Source organism: Lynx rufus, unplaced genomic scaffold, assembly GCF_022079265.1.
Source record: "Lynx rufus isolate CCGP_SWC_20201006 ecotype Redwood Valley unplaced genomic scaffold, mLynRuf1.p SCAF_14, whole genome shotgun sequence".
NCBI lineage: Eukaryota > Metazoa > Chordata > Mammalia > Carnivora > Felidae > Lynx > Lynx rufus.
Genome location: NW_025814828.1, coordinates 1,274,062 through 1,295,876, shown reverse-complemented (window position 1 = coordinate 1,295,876; position 21,815 = coordinate 1,274,062). Strand labels below are relative to the sequence as shown.

General features: G+C 54.4%; 1 protein-coding gene and 1 long non-coding RNA gene across 5 annotated transcripts in view; one reads left to right on the top strand and one right to left on the bottom strand.

The window, feature by feature from the left end:
- Positions 1–4,192, bottom strand: part of CD99 (CD99 molecule (Xg blood group)) — a 31,372-nt gene extending 27,180 nt beyond the window's left edge. For 2 of the 3 annotated variants that reach the window (XR_006961421.1, XM_047075841.1), the window contains exon 1: positions 4,076–4,191. Coding sequence is in view for 2 of the 3 variants with exons in the window: in XM_047075841.1 (XP_046931797.1) it covers positions 4,076–4,142 (67 nt within the window). In the remaining variant the exon portion in view is untranslated. Of the gene's footprint in view, positions 1–4,075 lie in introns of all 3 variants that reach the window. The other variant, XM_047075840.1, reaches the window with a different exon arrangement.
- A 1,150-nt stretch (positions 4,193–5,342) lies between these two features.
- On the top strand, positions 5,343–11,010 carry LOC124509629 (uncharacterized). 2 transcript variants are annotated; one of them, XR_006961468.1, is made up of 4 exons: positions 5,343–5,874; positions 6,271–6,479; positions 6,969–7,166; positions 9,733–11,010. It is a non-coding gene; the product is annotated as an uncharacterized LOC124509629 (long non-coding RNA). The 2 variants fall into 2 exon arrangements; XR_006961467.1 differs by having other exon boundaries at positions 6,271–7,166.
- Positions 11,011–21,815: the final 10,805 nt, after the last annotated feature.

Here is a 21,815-nt window from a genome sequence, read left to right as displayed (position 1 = left end):
GCATGCACACACAAGCATGCACATACACACGCGCGCACTCGGACACACGCCTACACACACACGCTCACCTGCACACACACAAGCGTGCACATACACGCGTGCACTCTCAACATTCATGCATATGTGCACAGATATGCATCCACACAATGTGTGTGCACACACGCACAAGCACTCACACATGCACATATGTACAAACACATGCATGTGCACACGTACCAACACACTCGTGCACACACAAACACGTGTGCGTGCACACAGGTGTCCACATGCCTGCATACACAAACACCCAAACATGTGCACATGCACAGATGCACACAATACATGCATACACACATGCACACACACACACGTACACAACGCACATAATGCATGCATACACACATGCACGCTCACACACGTGCACACACAATACATGCATACATGCACGCACACACGTGCACAGAGTACATACACGCATGCACACACGTATACGTGTACACACAGTACACGCATACATGCACCACAAACACGCGCACACACAAACACACACACGTACACATGCACACACAATACATGCATACACGCACGCACACACACGCAGGCACGGTGTTTTGGTCACAAGCTTGCTGCGTAACCACACTGCTCTCTGGTCCCGCTCCTTCCCTGGAAACGCTGGCTGGAAGGGGAGGAGACCTTGTGTGTGCTTACAACCCCACAACAACACCCTTCCTGTCCCTTTGCATTTCTTCGGACAAGTAACACCAGCAGGAAAGACTTGTTTCCGCAGGTTCCCTGGGGATTAAAATGCCTGCTGACCCTTGTCAAGCCTGTGTCATTCTGGTGTTTCGCAAAAGCCCCTCTGTATGTGGAACGTGTTTCCCACACTCCCCCCCCCTGCCCCCGCCGCCCCCGAAAGGACTTCTGGAGCCCCATAAACACACACTCTGTTGTCAACCCCAGAACTGGGTCAGGACGGCCCTGAAGGATCTCTGATTCACGTGGGACAGGCGCCCAGATGTCAGAACAAAGCACAGGAGGACCCAGGGAGGCGGCCTGCGCCCCGTGTGTCTGTCCGACCCCCCCCCACGCACGCGCTGGGCCCCCTGTAAAACGCTCGTCCGCTCCGTGAGCATCGGGATGATTCCACGCAGACCCACAACGCTGAGGAATTTTGAGCCTCCAAACGCCCGTCCGCGTAAGTCACAAAGCACCTAGGACTCTTTTCCCCCTACAGGAAGCCACGTGAACTGGAAACTCTCCGCGGGAGGAAACACCAGGATCCCCACGTGGGTGCGAGCCAGAGGCCCCCCCACCCCCACAGATCCCGCTCGACATCCCGCCCGGACTCCCGGATGCGGGCTTGGTTAAAACGTAGTGCGCGAGCCACATTCTTTACTAAATGAGACCAGGCAGCCAACAGAGAATCCGGATGAAGATAAAAAAAAAATCTACAAAAACTGTTTTCCTATCTCGAGATGCACACACACACACACACACACACAAAGGGTTAGCAGCATCGACTGAAGACTGAAAAAAACAAAAGCCACAGGGCAGAGGTCAGTGAAGGGCAGTTAAGTTTTATCAGAGCCCAAAGGGCAGGCAGGCAAACAGGCGGGATCGTCAGGGCCATATCTTCTAGCAAGAAAGGCAGAGACGAGACGGGAGCCACCAGGAAGGTGCACAAAAAAAGCCGACGCTCGCTTTTGACATTCTCCCTGGGATGGGGCTTCTGGGGACTGTAGGCTGAAGCCAATGGTCTGTGGTCTCCACCCACCACACACCAGGGGCCCCCCTCCCCCTCATGGTGAAATCCCTGCTCTGGGAGAGTCGAAAACTGCCTCTTGATTCCTTCCGAGGGTCTCCACTCCAGCGGGAATTTCAGAAGAAACCCGGGATCCCGGGTCCCAAGGCCTCTGAAACCCGCCCTGTACTATTAAAAGCAAAGGTCCCTCCCCAGGCTCAAGGGGCTTTTACAGCCAAGGTTGGAGCCCAAGCCAGACACATATTTCTCTAGGAAAGTGTCTTCTGACCTTCACCAACTCCAAAGCGCTTCCTCAATCAAAACCCATTGGTGTGTTGGGAGCAGCAAAGTCCTGCCCCCAACCCCCACCGGTAAGGAGGTGGCGGGAAGGACCACACGGATGGGGCTGGGACGCGTACTACAGCCCCATTCTTTCTCTGCTCTTTTGGGGCAAGGCTGGCTCCCATCGCCTCCCCCACCACGGGGTCACCAGTAATTTTCTTATTTTTTTTTTAACGTTTATTTATTTTTGAGACAGAGACAGAGAGACAGAAACAGAGTGTGAGCGGGGGAGGGGCAGACAGAGAGGGAGACACAGAATCGGAGGCAGGTTCCAGTCACAAAATGACTAGTTAGTTTGGGGCCCCAAGAATCTAAGGCTGCCCCCCATCCAGACCCGGAACCCCAGAGCTGTGAGCAAAAACCATGGCTACTCCAGACTTTCCCCCTCACCCCACGCAGGTCTTGGACTCTGGGACGGTCCCCTTTTCTTGCAGCCCTGTGTCCCGTGGGCCTGTTTTCATGTTCCTCCAACCCCAGCGGATGGCACATCCTAGAGCCACCAAAGGCACTTCTCCATTTCCCGCACACAGGAGGAGCTCCGTGAGCCAGACGCCAGTCAGCAAACCCCCCCCCCCCCGGAACCCCGGGAAAGTTCCTTGGAACAGGAACCATGCAATCGAACAGCAGAAATACAACCACCCGGGGAGACACAAGCAGCAGCCCGGGGCAGATGAAGAAACGCATTTCTTTAAGGAAGAAGGAGGCACAACTTGGAAACGCATGCCAGGCCCTCCCCAGCAGGCTGTAAAGTGTTCCAACACATCCCCCACAGACCAGAATTCATCTTCCCTAAAGCCAGCGCAGGGCGGGCATGAAGCCCGTTTCAAAAGCGCAAACGTCCCCCACATCCCAGGTCTTTCCTGAACCAAGCAGGAGGCCAAGGACGCAAAACATAACCCCACGCCCCCGCGCGGGCTAGACGTCACTAACACAGGGAACCTTCCCAGCACAATCCACACCTCGTGTCGCGATCCCGGTTCCCAAAATGTGTCCTCCTCTCATCAGCAGACCTGTGCTGACAAGACTCTGCCCCGCCTGGCTGTGCCCTAAAAATCTGGCCATATTAACAGGAGGAAAAAAAAAAATCATAATAATCGTCCGGGGGTGGGGGAGAGGCTTTAAAAACGCCACGTCCGGCAAAATCCAGCTCTCCTTTGGAAAGGAGAGAGAGAGACAGAGAGAAACATGATCCCAGCTGCCGCTTGCAAAGGCGAACTCTCCGAAAACACAGGCAGAGGAGCAGAAACACGCCGGGCCGGCGCGCAAAGCGAGGGTGGTGGGGTCACGACCCCTTTCCGTCTCCTGGTGTCCTGACACTTTCCCCGCGTTTTCCGAATTATTTCCTGGAGCGCACGCAAATCTGCTGAGGCCACACGTCTGTTTCCAGCGGGCGCGCAGCACAGCGCCCAGGTCCCCAGGGCAGCGTGCGCACACAGGGCTGGTGAGCGCGCCCGGAGCTCCAAGTTCGCCCTAAGTCCCCCCACCCCCGCTCCCCCCGCTGGAGCCGGCTGCACAGCCCAGTCCAAATTTAGGCCCGGAGTGCAGGGCGTGGCTCCCCAAGCAGGAACAAAGACTGGGGCCCGGGAGAGCGCCGGGGGGACCAGGACCGCTACGGGGGGGGGGGGGGGGAGACCGGGACCTAAGAAGTCACCCGCCTGCGGGCATCCAGGGCCCCCCGGGAACCTCCAACTGCCCGAGTTTCTGATTTTGGAAACACTCAGCGCCCTGGGCCTCTGGAACAAGTCCACACCCGCCCAGAAAGAAAGTTGCACAGTGGAGCCGCCTCCCGGGGCGTTGGCTACCCGCTGGCACAGCGCGTCCCGTTCGTCCCGCGGGGAGGAGGGTTCCGGGGTCCCCGCTGCGCCCCTGCAACCGCCCCCCACTGCGCGCCCCCGAGGCCCTCCCCGGGGTGGTGGGGGGGGGGTCCCCGGACGCGCGTCCCCACGCCGGTCCCCCGGCCGGCCCGCGCCCCCTGCACCCCGCCCCACCCCCAGGCCCCCACAGATGGCTCACCCCGAGCGGGCACCAGCGTGCCGAGCAGGCCGACCAGCAGCAGCGCGACGGCGGCCCGGGGAGCCATGGTGCGGCCGGCGGGCGCCGCGCAGGAACCGTCCCGGGAGTGGCACGCGCGGGCGGCGGCGGCGGGAGTGCCCCCGGGGCGGGGCGCGCGGAGGGAGGGAGTAGTGGGGGGGGGGGGAAGGAGGACAAGGAGGAGTGGGGGGAGGGAGCACGGGGAGGGGAGGGCCCGCGCTCTGGCCCCGCCCCGGTCCCGGCTCGCCCCTCCCGCGGCCCCCGGAGAGCACCCGGGGCGGGCGGGGCGCAGGGGAGGGGCTAGCGGGGGAGGAGCGGTTACCTGGGGCGGTCCCGAAAGGAGCCAGCGACTGCCGTCCCTGCTCGGAAACTGGGGCCCCCGCCCGCCCCTAACACCCCCAGGGCAGCCCTGAAGAGAAGCGAGGAGTCCCCCAGCGCCGTGCTCAGAAGGTGGGGACCCCCACCCGCTCCTAACACCCCCAGTTCTGAGGAGAAGCGAGGGACCCCCCCAACTCCGAGCTCGGACAGTGGGGACCCCTCCATGTGTCCACAGACTCCTCCAGCCCCTCAGTGGCCCCTCCCCCCCCCCCCGACGAACAGGAAGCAAACCATTACAAGTAGAGGGAGCCCCCTCCCTGCCCCTAATGGGACCCTGGGGCCACCTTGGGGGTGGGGGTGGAGACAAAGTGAAATCCTCTCCTTTCCCGCGAGAGGTGGGTCCCTGTCCCCCGCGCAGACCCCACTCCCATCCCGAAGTCCAGTCTGAACTGACACAGCCCGGAGCTCGGGGTGCAGGCTTTGGGGGCGCAGGGCAGGCCCCACTCCCCAGTCTCAATGGGGACTCCCCCTGCAGGAGCCTCCGGAAGCCTCTCCCCAGCCCACGCGGTTCGGGGGGGGGGGGGGGGGGAGGGGGGGGAAGGCTTCTCCAGCCCGAGGGGGGAGGGGGGAGAGGCTTCCCCGGCCCCAGGGGGGAGGGGCCTGTGGGGGGGAGAGGGGGTGCGGAGGGGGGAGAGGCTTCCTCTGCCCAAGAAAGTGTGGGGAGGAGGAGGGAGGGGAGAGAGAGAGAGAGAGGCAGGAAACCCCTCCCCTTCCCCTCAGGAGGTGCTGGGGCCCTGATGGGTCGCTGTGCAGGTCACAGGCCAGCAGTGCTGGGGCTGGACCCCCGCCCAGACTATCAATATATATATATATTTAATTGAGATGTTAGCTTAATATTCTGTCCGTGTGTATTCAGGATGCAGAACATCTTGTCCGCAGAAAAATCCCTGAGTCAGATGCCTGCTTTGGCCCTGCAAACCCTCCTACCGGCTGGCCAGGCTCCCAACGAGCACACCCTTCCCCTCAGGGGTCACCCGCCTAGCTGCTGCCACCTTCTGTCACGTCCGTGACTCAGACAGAGGGGCGCAGGGCAGAGGCATTGCGTTGCACCCCAGGGCCCCCCCCTTAGACAACTGCAGCAGGGAAGTTTTCTGGCTTCTAGACCGGCAGAAAGTCAAACGTCAGATTGTGGATTCAGACGCATGAATTTCACGGAATCCTTTCTCATCAAAACAACAGTCATCTGCCTTGGGAGTCAATCTGGGTGGACTGCCCAGCGGAGACCACGTGTGCCCCCAGCCCCCACTGACCCGCTCAAGGCATCTGTCTCTCCTCATTCCCCTCTCCCTGGCCACAGCCTTGGGGCCAGAGGAGGGTGTGGACCCTGGGCCGCGGCAAACAGCAGGCTTTTCCCGTGGAGCAAAGGGACGCTGGAGCTGGTGCAGCCCTTTTGGCACCTTGAGGTAAGTCAGCCTCAGAATAATGCGTGCATGAAAGAAACCACCTGCTTTGTACCAAAGTCAAAACCCAGAGACCCCTCCCCAACCCTGGGGAAGTTTCCAGTCCAGCCCTGTCATCTTCAAAAGAAAACCTCAGCCTGGCCAGTCCTTAACCTCTGTCACGGGCTGCGCGAGGACTCACACTCTGTTGACACCACCCTGAATGTTCCAGAACATTCTGCAGGCAGGGTGCGCATTTTATCCCCAAGGGGCTAGGTCTCCATCACCCGTCACTTGCAGCGAATGCCAGGCCTTGAGGATTGTTGTTTTATTTTTTTTTTTTCAATTTATGTTCATCCCTACAGGCATTTTGAAGACTTTTCTTTGTAATTCGTTAAGTTGGCTTTTGTTTTTTTCAAGCGCTCCCTTCCTTGGCTCAAACGAAAAAATTTCCATCGCGTTTTCCGGACACTCTGACATCAGGAAGCCCTGAGTTCCAGCATCAAAATTAAATGAATTGGAGAAGCATTGGGAGCTGTATCCAAACACCGGGAACACATCTTTGAAGGGCATAGGCTGCAACAGACAGATGGACGAGGGAGGGAGCTCGACTCAGAACAGGCTTCTTGGTCTGCATGCGTTATACTGGTTCAGCCTGGGGACAGGATGGGGACAGTGTGAGCCTGTTCGCGTCCGTGTAACACACACACACACACACACACACACACACACACTAGCCCTTCTCCCACTTTCTAGGGACGATCCTTTGTTGACCACAGGGCTTTGTGTATTTACCTGGAAAAACTGGGGTGGGTGGTGAAGGTGACAGCCGCACACGCGAGCCGGGTGAGTCTGGACTGTTGAAACGGCACGCGGGGCTGAACGCCAGGTTTCCGGTCTCTGAGTCAGTTGGGTTATCTCCTGCCCGGGTAGACGCTGGTTTTTCCATTCCTTGGTTCCCATAAAATCGTTAACCACTGAGGTTTTTGTAATTCTGTGTCGTTCTGACACCTGCAAGCAAGTGGTGCATGAGGGTGCAGGGGCACAAAATAGTTGGGGGGCACCTAAACGGACGTGCCTTCTGTAAGAAAGACTCTGTCTTATCTTTCTTTCCCCAGAAGCGGGGTGGGGACCCCTACCACTGTCAACACCTCGACCTCGTCCGGTCCTTCTCTCCTTCTGAAGAATGATTTCGGGGAGTTCGGTTTCCAAGGAGGATACACATAAATGCACCAAGAACACCCCAAACCCACGCACATTGCCTAGAAATGCTCTCTGGGCTGTCCAAACCTGTAGTCGGGACGATTTCTTATAAGGTGAGGGATGTCTTTGTTATCTGTATTTGCTAACCTCTCTGCACTGCATCTGTATTAGTTTCTGTTTTTTCTTAATTTTTTTAATGTTTGTTTCTGAGAGAGAGAGAGAGAGAGAGAGAGAGAGAGAGAGAGATCAGGGGAGGAGCAGAGAGAGAGGGATACACAGAATCCAAAGCAGGCTCTAGGCTCCCAGCTGTCAGCACAGAGCCTGACTGGGATAGATGGGTGGGTGGATGGATGGATGAGTGGGTAGATGGATGGTGAATGAAAGATAGGTGGCTGGGATTGGCCAATGGATGGATGCATGGATGGGTATGTGAATGGATGGATGGGTGCCTGGATGGATGACTGGGTGAATGCATGGATGGATGCATGGATGGATGGATGGATGGATGAATGGGTAGATGGATGTGTGGATGGATTGATGGATGGATGGATGGATAGATGGATAGATGGATGGACAGATAGAAGGATGGATAGATTGTGGATGGATGGATGATGGATGGATGGGTCAATGGATGGATGGAGGGATGGATGGATGAATGGATGGTTGGATGGACAGTTGGATGGAGGGATGGATGATGGATGGATGGATGTATGGATGTATGGGTGGATGGATGGATGGGTGGCTGGCTGGATGACTGGGTGAATGGATAGAGGATGGATGGATGGATGGATGGATGGATTGGATGGAAGGATGAATGGATGGTTGGATGGACAGTTGGACGGAGGGATGGATGACGGATGGATGGATGGATGGATGGATAGATGGATGGACAGATAGAAGGATGGATAGATGATGGATGGATGATGGATGGATGGGTGGATGGATGGATGGATGGATGAATGGATGGTTGGATGGACATTTGGATGGAGGGATGGATGATGGATGGATGGATGGATGGATGGGTGGATGGTTGGATGGACGGTTGGATGGATGGGTGGATGGATAGATGGATGGATGGATGAATGGATGGTTGGATGGACAGTTGGATGGATGGATGGATGATGGATGGATGGGTGGATGGATGGATGGATGGATGGATGAATGGATGGTTGGATGGACAGTTGGATGGAGGGATGGATGATGGATGGATGGATGGATGGATGGGTGGATGGGTAGATGGATGGATGGATGGACAGATAGAAGGATGGATAGATGATGGATGGATGATGGATGGATGGGTGGATGGATGGATGGATGGATGGATGAATGGATGGTTGGATGGACAGTTGGATGGATGGATGGATGATGGATGGATGGGTGGATGGATGGATGGATGAATGGATGGTTGGATGGACAGTTGGATGGAGGGATGGATGATGGATGGATGGATGGGTGGATGGATGGATAGATGGATGGATGGTTGGATGGACAGTTGGATGGATAGATGGATGATGGATGGATGGGTGGATGGATGGATGGATGGATGAATGGATGGTTGGATGGACAGTTGGATGGAGGGATGGATGATGGATGGATGGATGTGTGGATGGATGGGTGGCTAGATGGATGGATGGGTGGCTGGCTGGATGACTGGGTGAGTGGATAGAGGATGGATGGATGGATACAGGATGGATACATGGATGGATGGATGGACAAACAAACAAGAGAACCTTATACTAGACAATGTTGTACCATTTTATAGTCTATTTTCACATGGGAGAAACTATGAGGTTGGGAGTGATTAGCCTATTTCAGCTCATGAGGAAACTCCCTGGGCCCATGGAGCTCATGAGTGGCAGGCTGGGATGAGAACCAAGTCTTTCTGGTTCTGAGTCTAGGCTGTTTGTACCTTACTGCCTCTGGATTGCCTGCAAACCACTGGCATTTTCCTCAGAGTGTCCACAGCAACCAAGAGAAAGAGTGTGTTTTATGCTAGAGTTCTTATATTAGAAAGTTCTCGGTGTGTGCCTGTCAGTGGTCCAATCTATTTTAAAAACAGTACTTTAATTAATTTAGGAGAAAAGGTCATGTGTGAGCCTTAGGTGTGTGTATCTTCCCCACTCTTAAAGGTGACGTAGGTTGAGTCCACTGCAGAAGTCAAAAGCTACGTGAAGCTACGTAATATAAAAACAACCACTTTGTTGAAGGGGCTAAGTTGTGGCTTGTCTGGGTCAGAATCAAGAACAAATCTATTTCCCAGAGTCCGCGAGTCTCCCCCTTATCCCGGGGGACACGTTCCAAAGCTCCAAGTGTGTGTCTGAAACTGCAGATAGGACCCGATCCTACATGGCTATATTTTCCCCTACACACGCATGCCTTTGGCAAAGTTTATCAATCAGGTGCAGTCTGAGACGAACAATAACGAATCATAAAATAGAAGAATTAGAACAACACGCGGTCCTGTAAAGTTATGAGAACGTGGTCTTTCTCTGTCTCCCTCAAACATCTCATATTTCTGTACTCCCCCTTCTCCTTCTTGTGATGACGTGAGACAGTAAGATGTGACATGATGAGATGAACTGGGGTGAATGATGTAGGCATTGCGACGTAGAGTTAGGCTACTGTTGTTGGCCTTCTGGCAATCTCTCAGGAGGATTATCTGTGTCTCCCAAACCACAGATAAGGGGACCCTCCCGAACTGCATTTGGAACACGAACGCTGTTTGTCTCTACGTGTGTTTCAACAAGGAAACAACCCTGTGTCTTTGCACCGTGTAGGTGGCCAGCATCCCAGAGTGGCGTCTTCCCTGCTACATGCGTTGGCCATGACGGTCACGGTCACGGGCCGGAAAGAGTTGTCCTAGACTTTTGGTGAGGCTAACTGCATTCCAAAGGCTGTGCACTGAGATAACAAAACTCCTGGTCATTTTTTACATCTACATGAACGTGGTCCATGGCAAAAATTGCATCCGTCTTAATTCTAAGACGTATAATGGTTCCAGTTATGTGTAAGATCCTACCCCAAAACTTAGCGGTTGAAGACACCCACACACGCATTTGGCTACGAACAAACAAACAAACCGAAAACCCTACAGTGTGGGAGGGCTTGGCCAACTTTGGCTGCTTGTGCAAACATGAGTAAGAATTTCAAGATGGCGGCAGGAGACCGTTACACCAAGCGTGGAGCCCCCTTGTGACCCCAGGTGCAACTGCACACATTCCCGAAATCAGTTCTGGCTGAGATGTTGGGTGAGGCTGTCCCACGGACACCACATCACGAGCTTCCGGGAGGACGGAGGGATGAAACCAGGTCATCATTTATGATCCAGTTGGGGCTGACGGCTGACGGGAGCCAAGGGTTGTTGGTCGGGAGACCGTTGTCGGCCACAGGATGGCCGTCGATCACTGACGAGCTCGGGTGGTTTCCCGTGATCCGTCTTGTGGGCAGGAAGCGTTTGACACGGGCCCACGGGTTGAAACCACCCCTGTCTCCTTCTGACGGTCCTCCTCTCGGGGGATCCTGGCGAGGGGATTCCAGTGTGGCAGGATGTTTTTACCTCAACGCCCGGGATCTGTTGTCTTCCCGCGCCGGAGAATGAAAAGATTGATGCAAAGTGAGCAGGAGGCAAAAATCGATTAGAAGAAAACATCCGGAAGGAAGAAAATGTGCAAACTGTCTTAACAGAGAGGAGGCACTCGAAAGTGAATGCCCGAGGACGGCCCGCAACTTCCTTGTTTATAAGGTTTTGGGTGCCCCCCTCCCCCCTCATCTGCCTTATTGGCTGCAGAAGTGTGGGTGCCGGGTTGCACGTTCCTGATTGACTCACTTGCAGCGTATGAGGCCTGCTCTGTGTCCCCGTGGGTCCTAACGTTTTATGGCCTGCTAGTGATTTTTATTGTTTTTATTTCAAAAAAGATTTTGTTTCTTAATCTTTATATATTCTTGCGAGGCGCAGAGACAGAGAGCGCGAGCAGGGGAGGGGCAGAGAGAGAGGGAGACACAGAATCCGAAGCCGGCTCCAGGGTCCGAGCCGTCAGCCCAGAGCCCGACGCGGGGCTCGAACCCGCGAACCGTGAGATCATCACGTGAACTGAAGTGGGACTGAGCCACCCAGGGGCCCCTCTCCTACTTGTTTTTAGTCCGGTCTTTTGTCAAATCCCTGAGGGCATCCTGGCGGGGACGTAGGTCGCCTCTGTTCCATTCTTAAGACGAACCTTAAGCCCGGGCAGGGGGGACGGGGTGGGGGGCGTTTGCTGTGCTCAGACGCTCTGCCTGCTTTGTCCTGTCTCTCCGTGTCATATCAAGACCACCCCGCACCCTCCGTGGACTCGGCAAGCCACCTGCTCGCCCCAGATCAAGCCACTGCACCCGCTTGCTTGCTCCCTGCAGGGACAGGCTGGGTGCTGTGCCACAGAGAACAGAGCGCGAACAAAGCCAAAGGGCACTATGCTTTGCAAACAAATGCAAATGCAGCTTCTGCAATGGACAGGGGGGGTCCAGGAGGCCAGCGGTCCCGTCTACGGTCATGCCGTCCCTCGCGTCAGTCAGTGCAATGCAGGCCAAGTGACCCCGACCCTTCTCACTGTCTGAGCTCCCTGTCCTGCCATCTTGCCTGGCCGCCACATGCTCACGTCTGGGCGGGTCCGTGGAGCCCAGCTGAGCTGTCCTGGCTGAGCCACACATCGGCCGTGACTCGTGCCCACACATGAGTTCCTCGGGCATCATCTCTGTGCCCCAAAAGACTGACCTTCTTAAGTATTTGCCAAGACCCCCGCAGTGTTCTTATCACTTCTAGGGCGCCCAATAACGTCCCCAAGGGGTTTGCAATCCCTTTGGTTTTGGGGTGGGGGAAGGGAGAAAGACAAGATGACCACTGTCTGCGTGGGAGCTGCTTCTCCTACGCGTGTGTTATACTTACTTCTGGCTGGAGGTCGAGGTCAAGTGAGCTGGTCTGGGGTGCAGAGATTCTTCCCAGATTTCAGCAGCGTTCCCCGAGTTGGCTCATGGTGGCCATTGATGGGCAGAGAAAAAAAAAAAAATCCAACAGGATTCGGTAAACATTTAACTCACACGTGAGCCACGTGTCCCTTTTTTTATTGCAGTGACAAAGTCAACTTGGGTGACGGTGCTTTTTGGGTCTTTGGAGGCAATTCGCATCTTTATTGTAAGGAAAACTGACCCACGACCGTTGACTTGTGGGCTGGGCGTGTGTGTTTGCGAGTTCGAGCCCCGCGTCGGGCTCTGTGCTGATGGCTCGGAGCCTGGAGCCTGTTTCGGATTCTGTGTCTCGCTCTCCCTCTCTCTCTGCCCCTCCCCTGCTCGTGCTTGCTCTCTGTTTCCCTCAAAAACAAATACACATTAAAACAAAGTCTTAGGGGGGCGCCTGGGTGGCGCAGTCGGTTAAGCGTCCGACTTCAGCCAGGTCACGATCTCGCGGTCCGGGAGTTCCAGCCCCGCGTCAGGCTCTGGGCTGATGGCTCGGAGCCTGGAGCCTGTTTCCGATTCTGTGTCTCCCTCTCTCTCTGCCCCTCCCCCGTTCATGCTCTGTCTCTCTCTGTCCCCCCAAAAAATAAACAAACGTTGAAAAAAAAAATTAAAAAAAAAAAAAAAGTCTTAGGGGCGCCGGGGTGGCTCAGTCGGTTGAGCGTCCGACTTCGGCGCAGGTCATGATCTCGCGAGATCTCGCGTGATCTCGCGTGAGTTCGAGCCCCGCGTCGGGCTCTGTGCTGATGGCTCGGAGCCTGGAGCCTGTTTCGGGTTCTGTGTCTCCCTCTATCTCTGCCCCTCCCTGACTTGCTCTCTATCTCTCTTTCTCTCTCTCAAAAGTGAATAAACACTAAAAAATTTAAAACACAGTCTTCGTATCTCGGGGTAAGAGTCACCGTGTTATCGTTCCAGGAATTCTCGAGCAAGGAGACAAGCGTCCGTGGCTTTGAGTCATCTCTGGCCTGTTTCTACGGTCCCCATCGAAACCACCCCACACGGGAGAATGCGTGAACAACCAGAAGAGGTCCCTGGGAGGGAGAAGGGGCCAGGCTAGGTGGCAGGAAGGGTGTGGTTCTATCAGTCACCCCAGGGCGGGGACGGGAGATCAAGGGAACTCAGCCAAGAGCACCAGATGACAGGAGGGGCCGGCTGCTTCCTGGAGCTGGGGAAGCCTGGGCCGGAGCGGCTGCAGGGGACGGCACGTGGGGTCAGGGACTGTGGCCAACGCTGGGCTGCATTTGCAGCAGCCTGAGGACCCGGGGAAGAGAGCAGGATTGTGAATGAACTTCCTTGAGCAGCCGTGACAAAATATCACCAAACTGGGGGCTTAGAACAACAGGAATTCAAGTTCCCCCAGCCGTGGACACCAGACATCTGACACCCAGGAGGGGCAGGGCCACTGAGACCCAGGCAGGGCAAAGCCGCTGAGATCCAGGAATGGAAGGGCCGCTGAGATCCAGGCAGGGCAGGGCCTCTGATATCCAGACAGGGCAGGGCCACTGAGACCCAGGTGGGACAGGACCACTGAGATCCAGGAGGGACAGGACCACTGAGATCCAGGCAGGGCAGGGCCACTGAGACCCAGGCAGAGCAGGACCCCTGAGACCCAGACAGGGCAGGGCCCCTGAGATCCAGGCAGGGCAAAGCCGCTGAGATCCAGGAAGGGAAGGGTTGCTGAGACCCAGGCGGGGCAGGGCCCCTGAGATCCAGGAAGGGAAGGGCTGCTGAGATCCAGGCAGGGCAGGACCTCAGATCCAGGGGGGGACAGGACCACTGAGACCCAGGCAGGGCAGGACCACTGAGACCCAGGAGGGGCAGGGCCACTGAGATCCAGGAGGGGCAGGGCCACTGAGATCCAGGAGAGGCAGGGCCACTGAGATCCAGGCAGGGCAGGACCACTGAGACCCAGGAGGGGCAGGGCCACTGAGATCCAGGAGGGGCAGGGCCACTGAGATCCAGGCAGGGCAGGGCCCCTGAGACCCAGGCAGGGCAGGACCACTGAGACCCAGGAGGGGCAGGACCCCTGAGATCCAGGAGGGGCAGGGCTACTCAGATCCAGGAGGGGCAAAGCCGCTGAGATCCAGGAAGGGAAGGGCTGCTGAGATCCAGGCAGGGCAGGGCCACTGAGACCCAGGAGGGGCAGGGCCACTGAGATCCAGGGGGGGCAGGGCTACTCAGATCCAGGCAGGGCAGGACCCCTGAGAACTAGGCAGGGCAAGGCCACTGACATCGAGGAGGGCCAGGGCCGCCGAGATCCAGGCAGGGCAGGGCCACTGAGATCCAGGAGGGGCAGGGCCATGGAGATCCAGGCAGGGCTGTTCTCCCTCCTGAGGCTCCAGGGGAGGGTCCTTCCTGCCTCTTCCAGCTTCTGGGGCTCCAGGCGTCCCTGGGCTTGTGGCCACGTCTCTTCTGTCTGTGCCTCTGGCTTCACGTGGCTTCTCCTCCGTGTCTGTGTCTGTGTCTCCTCTTGTGTCTCTTAGAAGGACACCTGTCATGGGGTTCAGACCCACCCTCATCCGGGATCGGCTCATCTCCGATCCTTCACTTTCCCACATCTGCAAAGACCCTGTTTCCAGACAAGGTCCCGTTGTGAGTTCGGCTGGAGACCACAGCAGGGAGACAGTGTATAACCCACAGCGGCGTCTTCTGCCCTGACTCACTCCCTCGGGTTGGTCAACGCAGCCCAGAAGCCAGCACAGCCCGGATCTCCGGACGCAAGCCGTAAAAATCAGCACGCAGTGGAGACAGCGGGGTGTGCACGGCTGGAAGAAAGTCTGGGGGCCCAGGGCGGAGACTGAGCAAAGAAGTTACACGTGTCTCAGGACGGCAGCGGGAAACCCCTTCTGCTGGGGCTGAGCCTTCAGCTTGGTTGCATCACGAGAACGTCACTCTTGGAAACAGACGATTACGAAAAAAGCGGTTATTTCTTGTCGTGATTCGTACGATGCTGCTGTTTTCCCCCAAAAAAGTCAAACTAAAACCATTACTTGTGAAAGCTTCCTCAAGTCCTCGGCGCCCGCGGTTTCCGTGGATTGTGCTTTTTTTCAGCCGCACGCAATCTTATCAAGGTCAACGGCCTTGGTCTCATAAACAAAAGCAAACCATTCAAACAGCTTTGTTTCTGGCTTGTTTTCTCCTAACATACAAGGATAATTTATTCCTTAATAATAATAATGATAAAATAATAACAATAATAACAAATGTCAGGGGCGCCTGGGTGTCTCAGTCGGCTCAGTGTCCGACTCTTGAATTCAGCTCAGGTCATGATCTCACGGTTCGTGGGTTTGATCCCTGCATCAGGCTCTGCACTGACAGCTCAGAGCCTGCTCAGGATTCTCTGCTCGGGATCTCTCCCTGCCTCTGCCCCTCTCCCACTCTCTCACCCTCTGTCTCCGTCCGTCTCCTGCTTGCGCTCTGTCTCTCTCTGTCTCAAAAATAAATAAGGCATTTAAAATTAAAAAAAATAATAATAAAAACGATAAACATGAAAAAATGCACACCTTGGATGTAAAAAAGCTGTGGAAGTGATGTTGTAAGTGTTCCTTTGGGGAAAATGGGTCCTGAAAGGCATTTTGGGAATATCAGGTGGTTTGCTGTGATGCTTCAAGAGACCAGAAGACAAAAGAAAGAGGCCCATGTTGAGTGAGGGCCAGGGTGGGGCCCGGGATTGCGGGGAGCCTCCCGCAGCCCTGCCTGCCCAGGGTCTGGGGATCCCTTCATCGCTGGGTGATGCACTGACTCAACCACATGGCCCTCCTTGGTGTGGGTGGGCCATGCCTAATCAGTTGAGTGCCAGCATGGAACCTAAGAACAATGGAGGACCCGGGACTTGCTTGCACTCTCTCTCTCCTCTCTCTGCTGCAGCAGAGACCTCTGTCCTGTCCCACATTTGGGCGCGAAGGTCCTGGTTCTGAGGCCTTTGGACTCAGGCCAGATAACACCTTGGCTTTCTCCATTGTCCATGTTACAGGCGCAGGTGGGAGCACCTGTGTCCCTCCATAATCACGTGAGCCGATTCCTATAATAAGTGCCCTCTCCTATGTATTTGTGTCGCCTGTGGGCGCTGTTTTCTCTGCAGCAGGGCCTTGACTTAGGGGGCGGCGGTCATAGGTGCTCAAGGAAAATGACTGAAAACACAGGTGGCTTCTGAGGCCACACGAATACAGCAGGGCCTACAGTGAGGACATACCCTCCCCAGGAATCTCCAGAGCGCATCAGCCCTGCAGACGCTCTCGGTTTCACACTTCTGATCGCCCGCGCTCAGCGGGAATCCGTTTCTGTTGTCTTGAGATCGCACCCCTCCGCCCCCGCACCCTCCAGTTTGTGGTCCTGGCAAACAGACACCAGACACAAGGGAAAAACCACGCCCATGTATTTTCCTTCCCGTGTTGGATCCTTTTGTGCGGGACGGTGTGCAGGCGGGCGGGAGCAGTCCCGTGTAGCTTTCGCTCATTCCGAGGAGTCCCGCCCCATCCGTCACCGTTTCTCCGGCCCGACAACAGAGTCCTGAATGGTTTTGCAGAAATAGAATAAAAGGTATTTATTGCACGGATATGTGGGTGCTGCCGAAACTGTGATGACCTGATGGGGAGGACACAGGTCATGGGCGGACGCAGGTGCACCTGGGAAGCGTGTGCAAACTCTCACTCTGTCCTGTGCCCCTGGTCCTCTGGCTGGTCCTTGGTTGCATCCTGTGATCGTGAACCCGTGACCTAGAGAGTAACACGCTTCCCGGAGCTCAGAGCTCATGCGGCCCGAGGAGGGGGTCACGGGTCGCTCCCATCTGTAGCCGGTGGATCCGAGTCTCAGGTGAGTCCGGGGTTGGCGTGTGTGGTCGCAGAGGGCGGTCTCGTCGGGCTGAGCCCCCCACCTCCCCGTGGGGACCTACCTGCCCACGGCCTCGGGCACGTCCTGTGGGCACAGAAGTCCTTGTGCGAATCCTAACATCTCTGAGCAGTTTTTTTCCGAGAAAACCCGTGTTCTTCCCTTTTTCTCCAGCAGCCCCGGGGGGAGGAGGGAGCTGGTGGGGGGGGGGTGACAAGGATGCCAGAGGTATTGTTATAGGACCAGCTTCCTCCTCTAGGGGGTCGGAGCCACACGGGCGGGCGGTGCAGGCTTGGGCTTGTGAGCTCCACGCACAGGTCAGGCAGCAAAGTGACCCAAGTCACGCCCCAGATGTGTCCCCACTGGGCCCCCCTCTGGCTCAGCTCTCCCGCCCTGGCTTCCTCCGTTTTTGTTTTCTCCTTCCCCATGGAGATGTTGTGGGCTGTCCCCTGAGCCCGGCCTCTTTAACCACACACAGGGAGGTGCTGTTCTCCCGGAGAGCAGGTCTTGCAAAAAAAAAAAAAAAAAAAGAAGAAGAATTAAAAGAACAAAACACACAGACGCACTAAAGAAAAAGGCAACGGGAGAGAAACGTTCTACAGGGGGCAGCAAACGTATACTCTGAACTCCGCTTTCTTTGCAATGTATCTTTTTTTAAACAGGCGGAGACAAGGGTCGCGGGGCAAAGGAAAGCCGTCTACGCGTCTAGCTGGAGCCCGCACACCCTGGTGGATGCCATGGGATGGGTCCTTACCCCTCGGCCCCGGAGAGAAGTGATTCGAATTCCTCAGGGCTCTCTCCCCAATCCGATGGGCTCCCGTGTCTGGAAACCTCCAGAAAGTCAGGACCTAAACACGGTCCAGGAGGCCACGGCTGGTCAGGACGAAGGTCAGGGCGGTCAAGTTTGGTGGGGTCAGGAACCCCCCCCCCACCTCCCACGACTTCCCCAATAAACCCTCGGGCAGACGGATGGGGACTGATGTCCAGCAGGTGGAAAGCAAGAGCCCAGCTGAGGCCGAGACTGGCCATGGACGGCTTCCTTCCTCTCTTTCTTTCTTTCTTTCTTTCTATTTCTTTCCTTCCTTCCCTTCTTCCTTCCTTCTTTCCTTCTTTCTTCCTTTCTTTCTCTTTCTTTCTTCCTTTCTCTTTCTTTCTCTTTCTCTTTCTTTCTCTTTCTTTCTTTCTTTCTTTCTTTCTTCTTTCCTTCCTTCCTTCCCTTCTTCCTTCCTTCTTTCCTTCTTTCTTTCTTCCTTTCTTTCTCTTTCTTTCTTTCTCTTTCTTTCTTTCTTCCTTCCTTCCCTTCTTCCTTCCTTCTTTCCTTCTTTCTTTCTTCCTTTTTTCTCTTTCTTTCTTTCTTTCTCTTCCTTTCTTTCTTTCTCTTTCTTTCTTTCTCTTCCTTTCTTTCTCATTCTTTCTTTTGGTCTTTCTTTCTTTCCTTTTTTTTTTGTTTGTATTATGAGGACTGAAAACATCGGACCATCAACAGACGGTACAGTGTATTTTTCTTGCGGAATTTAAAGATCTCGCTAATGTGCAAACCCAAAGCACTTGACGGGCAGGTAGAGACAGGTACCCCAGGTTTGCAGTTAGCCTGAAGAAAGGCTGGTTTCTTTAATGGGAAACCATAACGGGAAAGGCCCCATGGTTAACAATTTACATGTTACCACACTTTTACAATCAGGTCAACAGACGATGCATCATCACAGGTGACACTATAAGGCAGAAAAGGAGACAAATCCAATAACGGGGCCATGATTTCTACAACCACCTGTGCAGGGAAGTCCTTACTGCCCATTAACCCTACTGGTGTTATTATGTTTCTTTCAACGTTGGCCACCATTGGGGAAAAGAACACACGTAGGCCCAAAATTCCTGAGTCTCCTTCTTGGTGCATGTAGCATCTGTCTCTCTCTCTCTCTCTGTCTCTCCATCTCCATCTCTCCCTTGTTAACTAGGTTTCATGCCCAGCACAAAGCCCAACATGGGCTTTGAACTCACAACCCTGAGACCAAGAACTGAGTTCACATCAAGAGTTGGATGCTTAACCAACTGAGCCACCCGGGTGCCCCCATGTAGTGTCTTTCTCAGTGTGGTGTGGGGTGATGCCCTGGAGACCGGCTGGGGGCAAATACATCCCATTGCGCACCAAGAAAGGGAGAAGAACCAGAGTACTCCAGGAGAACCAGGCCATGAAAATGCCACCTACTGGGGCAGGACCATCGCATCCAGTCCCCAACTGTCCTGGCCTTCCTGACTTGGGTCAACCTCAGCTTTCCCACCAGTCACTCCAAGAATCAGCTGGCTGTGGCCCCAACCATCAATTATTTGGCTTCTAGGTCACACCGAACCCCCTAACCAGTCCTGTCGAGGGGGGCGTGTCTCCTGCTACCCTGTGGGCAGATAGAGAGCCTTCCCCCCGGGGCCATCATAAGGGCAAGAAGGGGTGTGTGCAAAGGGGCAGAGGGAATGCGTCAATATGCTTGCAGACAGGACGAAAAGGACCAGGAATTCGAGTGACTTTTGAAAGAATGCCCTGCAGTCATCTGTGCCCGGCTGGGCTCCCACTCAGGACACAGCGCGTACTCAGCAAGCCCCAGACAAGGGCTCCTGTGTCAGGGAGGGCCGCTGCTGACCAGGCGGCTCACTGGGCAAGAAGGAGAAGACCGAATGACGAGGGAAGGAATTTGTGGAGTGGGGGTTCCCACAAACAGCCCCAACAGAGGAAGCCGAGCCAGTTCTGGGGTGTCCAGCATGGCCCTGACAAGCTTGGTGCTGGGTGCTGGGTGCTGGAGAACCACACATCACAGTGAAGGAGAAGCTTTGGAGATGCTGGTTGATAAAGGAGGGAGGGGAGACCCAGGGCCGTGTGAGGATTTGGGAAAGGTCATGGTGCAGACGATGCCCAGGCACTCAATGCCCAGGGCAACTCTTCGTCTACATTGGGATTTTCTCTGGACTCTAGGACACTGGGAGGAGGGCCCACCGACTCAAATGACACAGGGCTGGGGATGTAACTCTCCCTTTCTGACCCAGACAGGAAGTCTTAGCTGTGTTTTTCATAAAGGTACCTTTCTCTATGTGTCTATCCATGCATCCACTCAAACATCCATCCATCCATCCATTCATCATATCTATCTATGTATCTATGTATCTATGTATCTATCTATCTATCTATCTGTCTATGTGTCTATCTATGTATCTATCTATCTACCTATCCATCCATCCATCTACCCATCCATCCATCTACCCATCCATCCATCATGTCTATCTATCTATCTATCTATCTATCCATCCATCCATCTCTCCATGTATTCACCAACCTACCCAGCTCTCCAGCCAGTCTCAAACATCCATCCATCCATCCATCCATCCACTCAAACATGTAGCAACTCAAACATCCATCCATCTACCTGTCTACCCACCCACAGACTTATCTACTCAAACATCCATCCATCCATCCATCATATCTACCTATCTATCCACCCACCCATCATATCTATCTATCTATCTATCTATCTATCTATCTATCCATCCATCCATCATATCTATCTATCTATCTATCTATCTACCCATGCATCCATCCATCCATCATATGTACCTATCTATCTGTCTATCTATCCATCCATCCATCCATGCATCTTTCCATCCATCCATCCATCCATCCATCCATCCATCCATTATATCTATCTATCTATCTATCTATCTATCTATCTATCCATCTACCCATCCATCATGTCTATCTCTCTCTCTCTCTATCTATCCATCCATCCATCATATCTATCTATCTATCCATCCATCCATCTCTCCATGTATTCACCAACCCACCCAGCTCTCCAGCCAGTCTCAAACAGCCATCCATCCATCCATCCACTCAAACATGTAGCAACTCAAACATCCATCCATCTACCCGCAGACTTATCTACTCAAACATCCATCCATCCATCCATCCATCCATCCATCCATCCATCATGTCTGTCTATCTATCCACCCACCCATCATATCTATCTCTCTATCTCTCTATCTATCTCTCTATCTATCTATCTATCTATCCATCCATCATATCTATCTATCTATCTATCTATCTATCTATCTATCCATCTTTCCATCCATCCATCCATCCATCCATCCATTATATCTATCTATCTATCTATCTATCTATCTATCTATCTATCATCTATCCATCCATCTACCCATCCATCCATCATGTCTGTCTATCTATCTATCTATCTATCATCTATCTATCCATCTACCCATCCATCCATCATGTCTGTCTATCTATGTATCTATCCATCCATCCATCTTTCCATCCATCCATCCATCCATCCATCCATCCGTCCACCCATCATATCTATCTGTCTATCTATCTATCTATCTATCTATCTATCTATCTATCCATCTTTCTATCCATCCATCCATTCATCCACCCATCCATCCACCCATCATATCTATCTATCTATCTATCTATCTATCTATCTATCATCTATCTACCTACCTACCTATCTATCCATCCTCCCCCATCCATCCAGTCAAACATCCATCCATCCACCCAGCCACCCATCCCTGTGCTTGTTGCTGTGTATTCTTTCCTGTCACTTAGAAAGCACAACATTCCGAAGCAGACCAGCTGGGTCCAGGAGAAATGGTGCCTGCAGGTGGGTCAGTCACCTCACACCCAGGATGGGCCGTCTCCCAACACAACACAGAGGCTGAGGAAGCCTGTCTCCTTCATTTCAGACCTAGGAAAGGAGGCGCTGGGAAGTCTTTAGATTGCACCAAGCAGAAACCAGTCCCCCAAGAAAGGAAGGTTGGTGCAGGTGCTTGCAGGCTGTGAAATTCATGCAGGGGGGTCAGGAAGGTAAACTGAGGCAGGCTCACCACCAGGATATCCTGGTTGCAAGCACAGACTTTGGAAACATCACCAAGGAAACCTCTGAATCCTGCTTCTGCCTTCA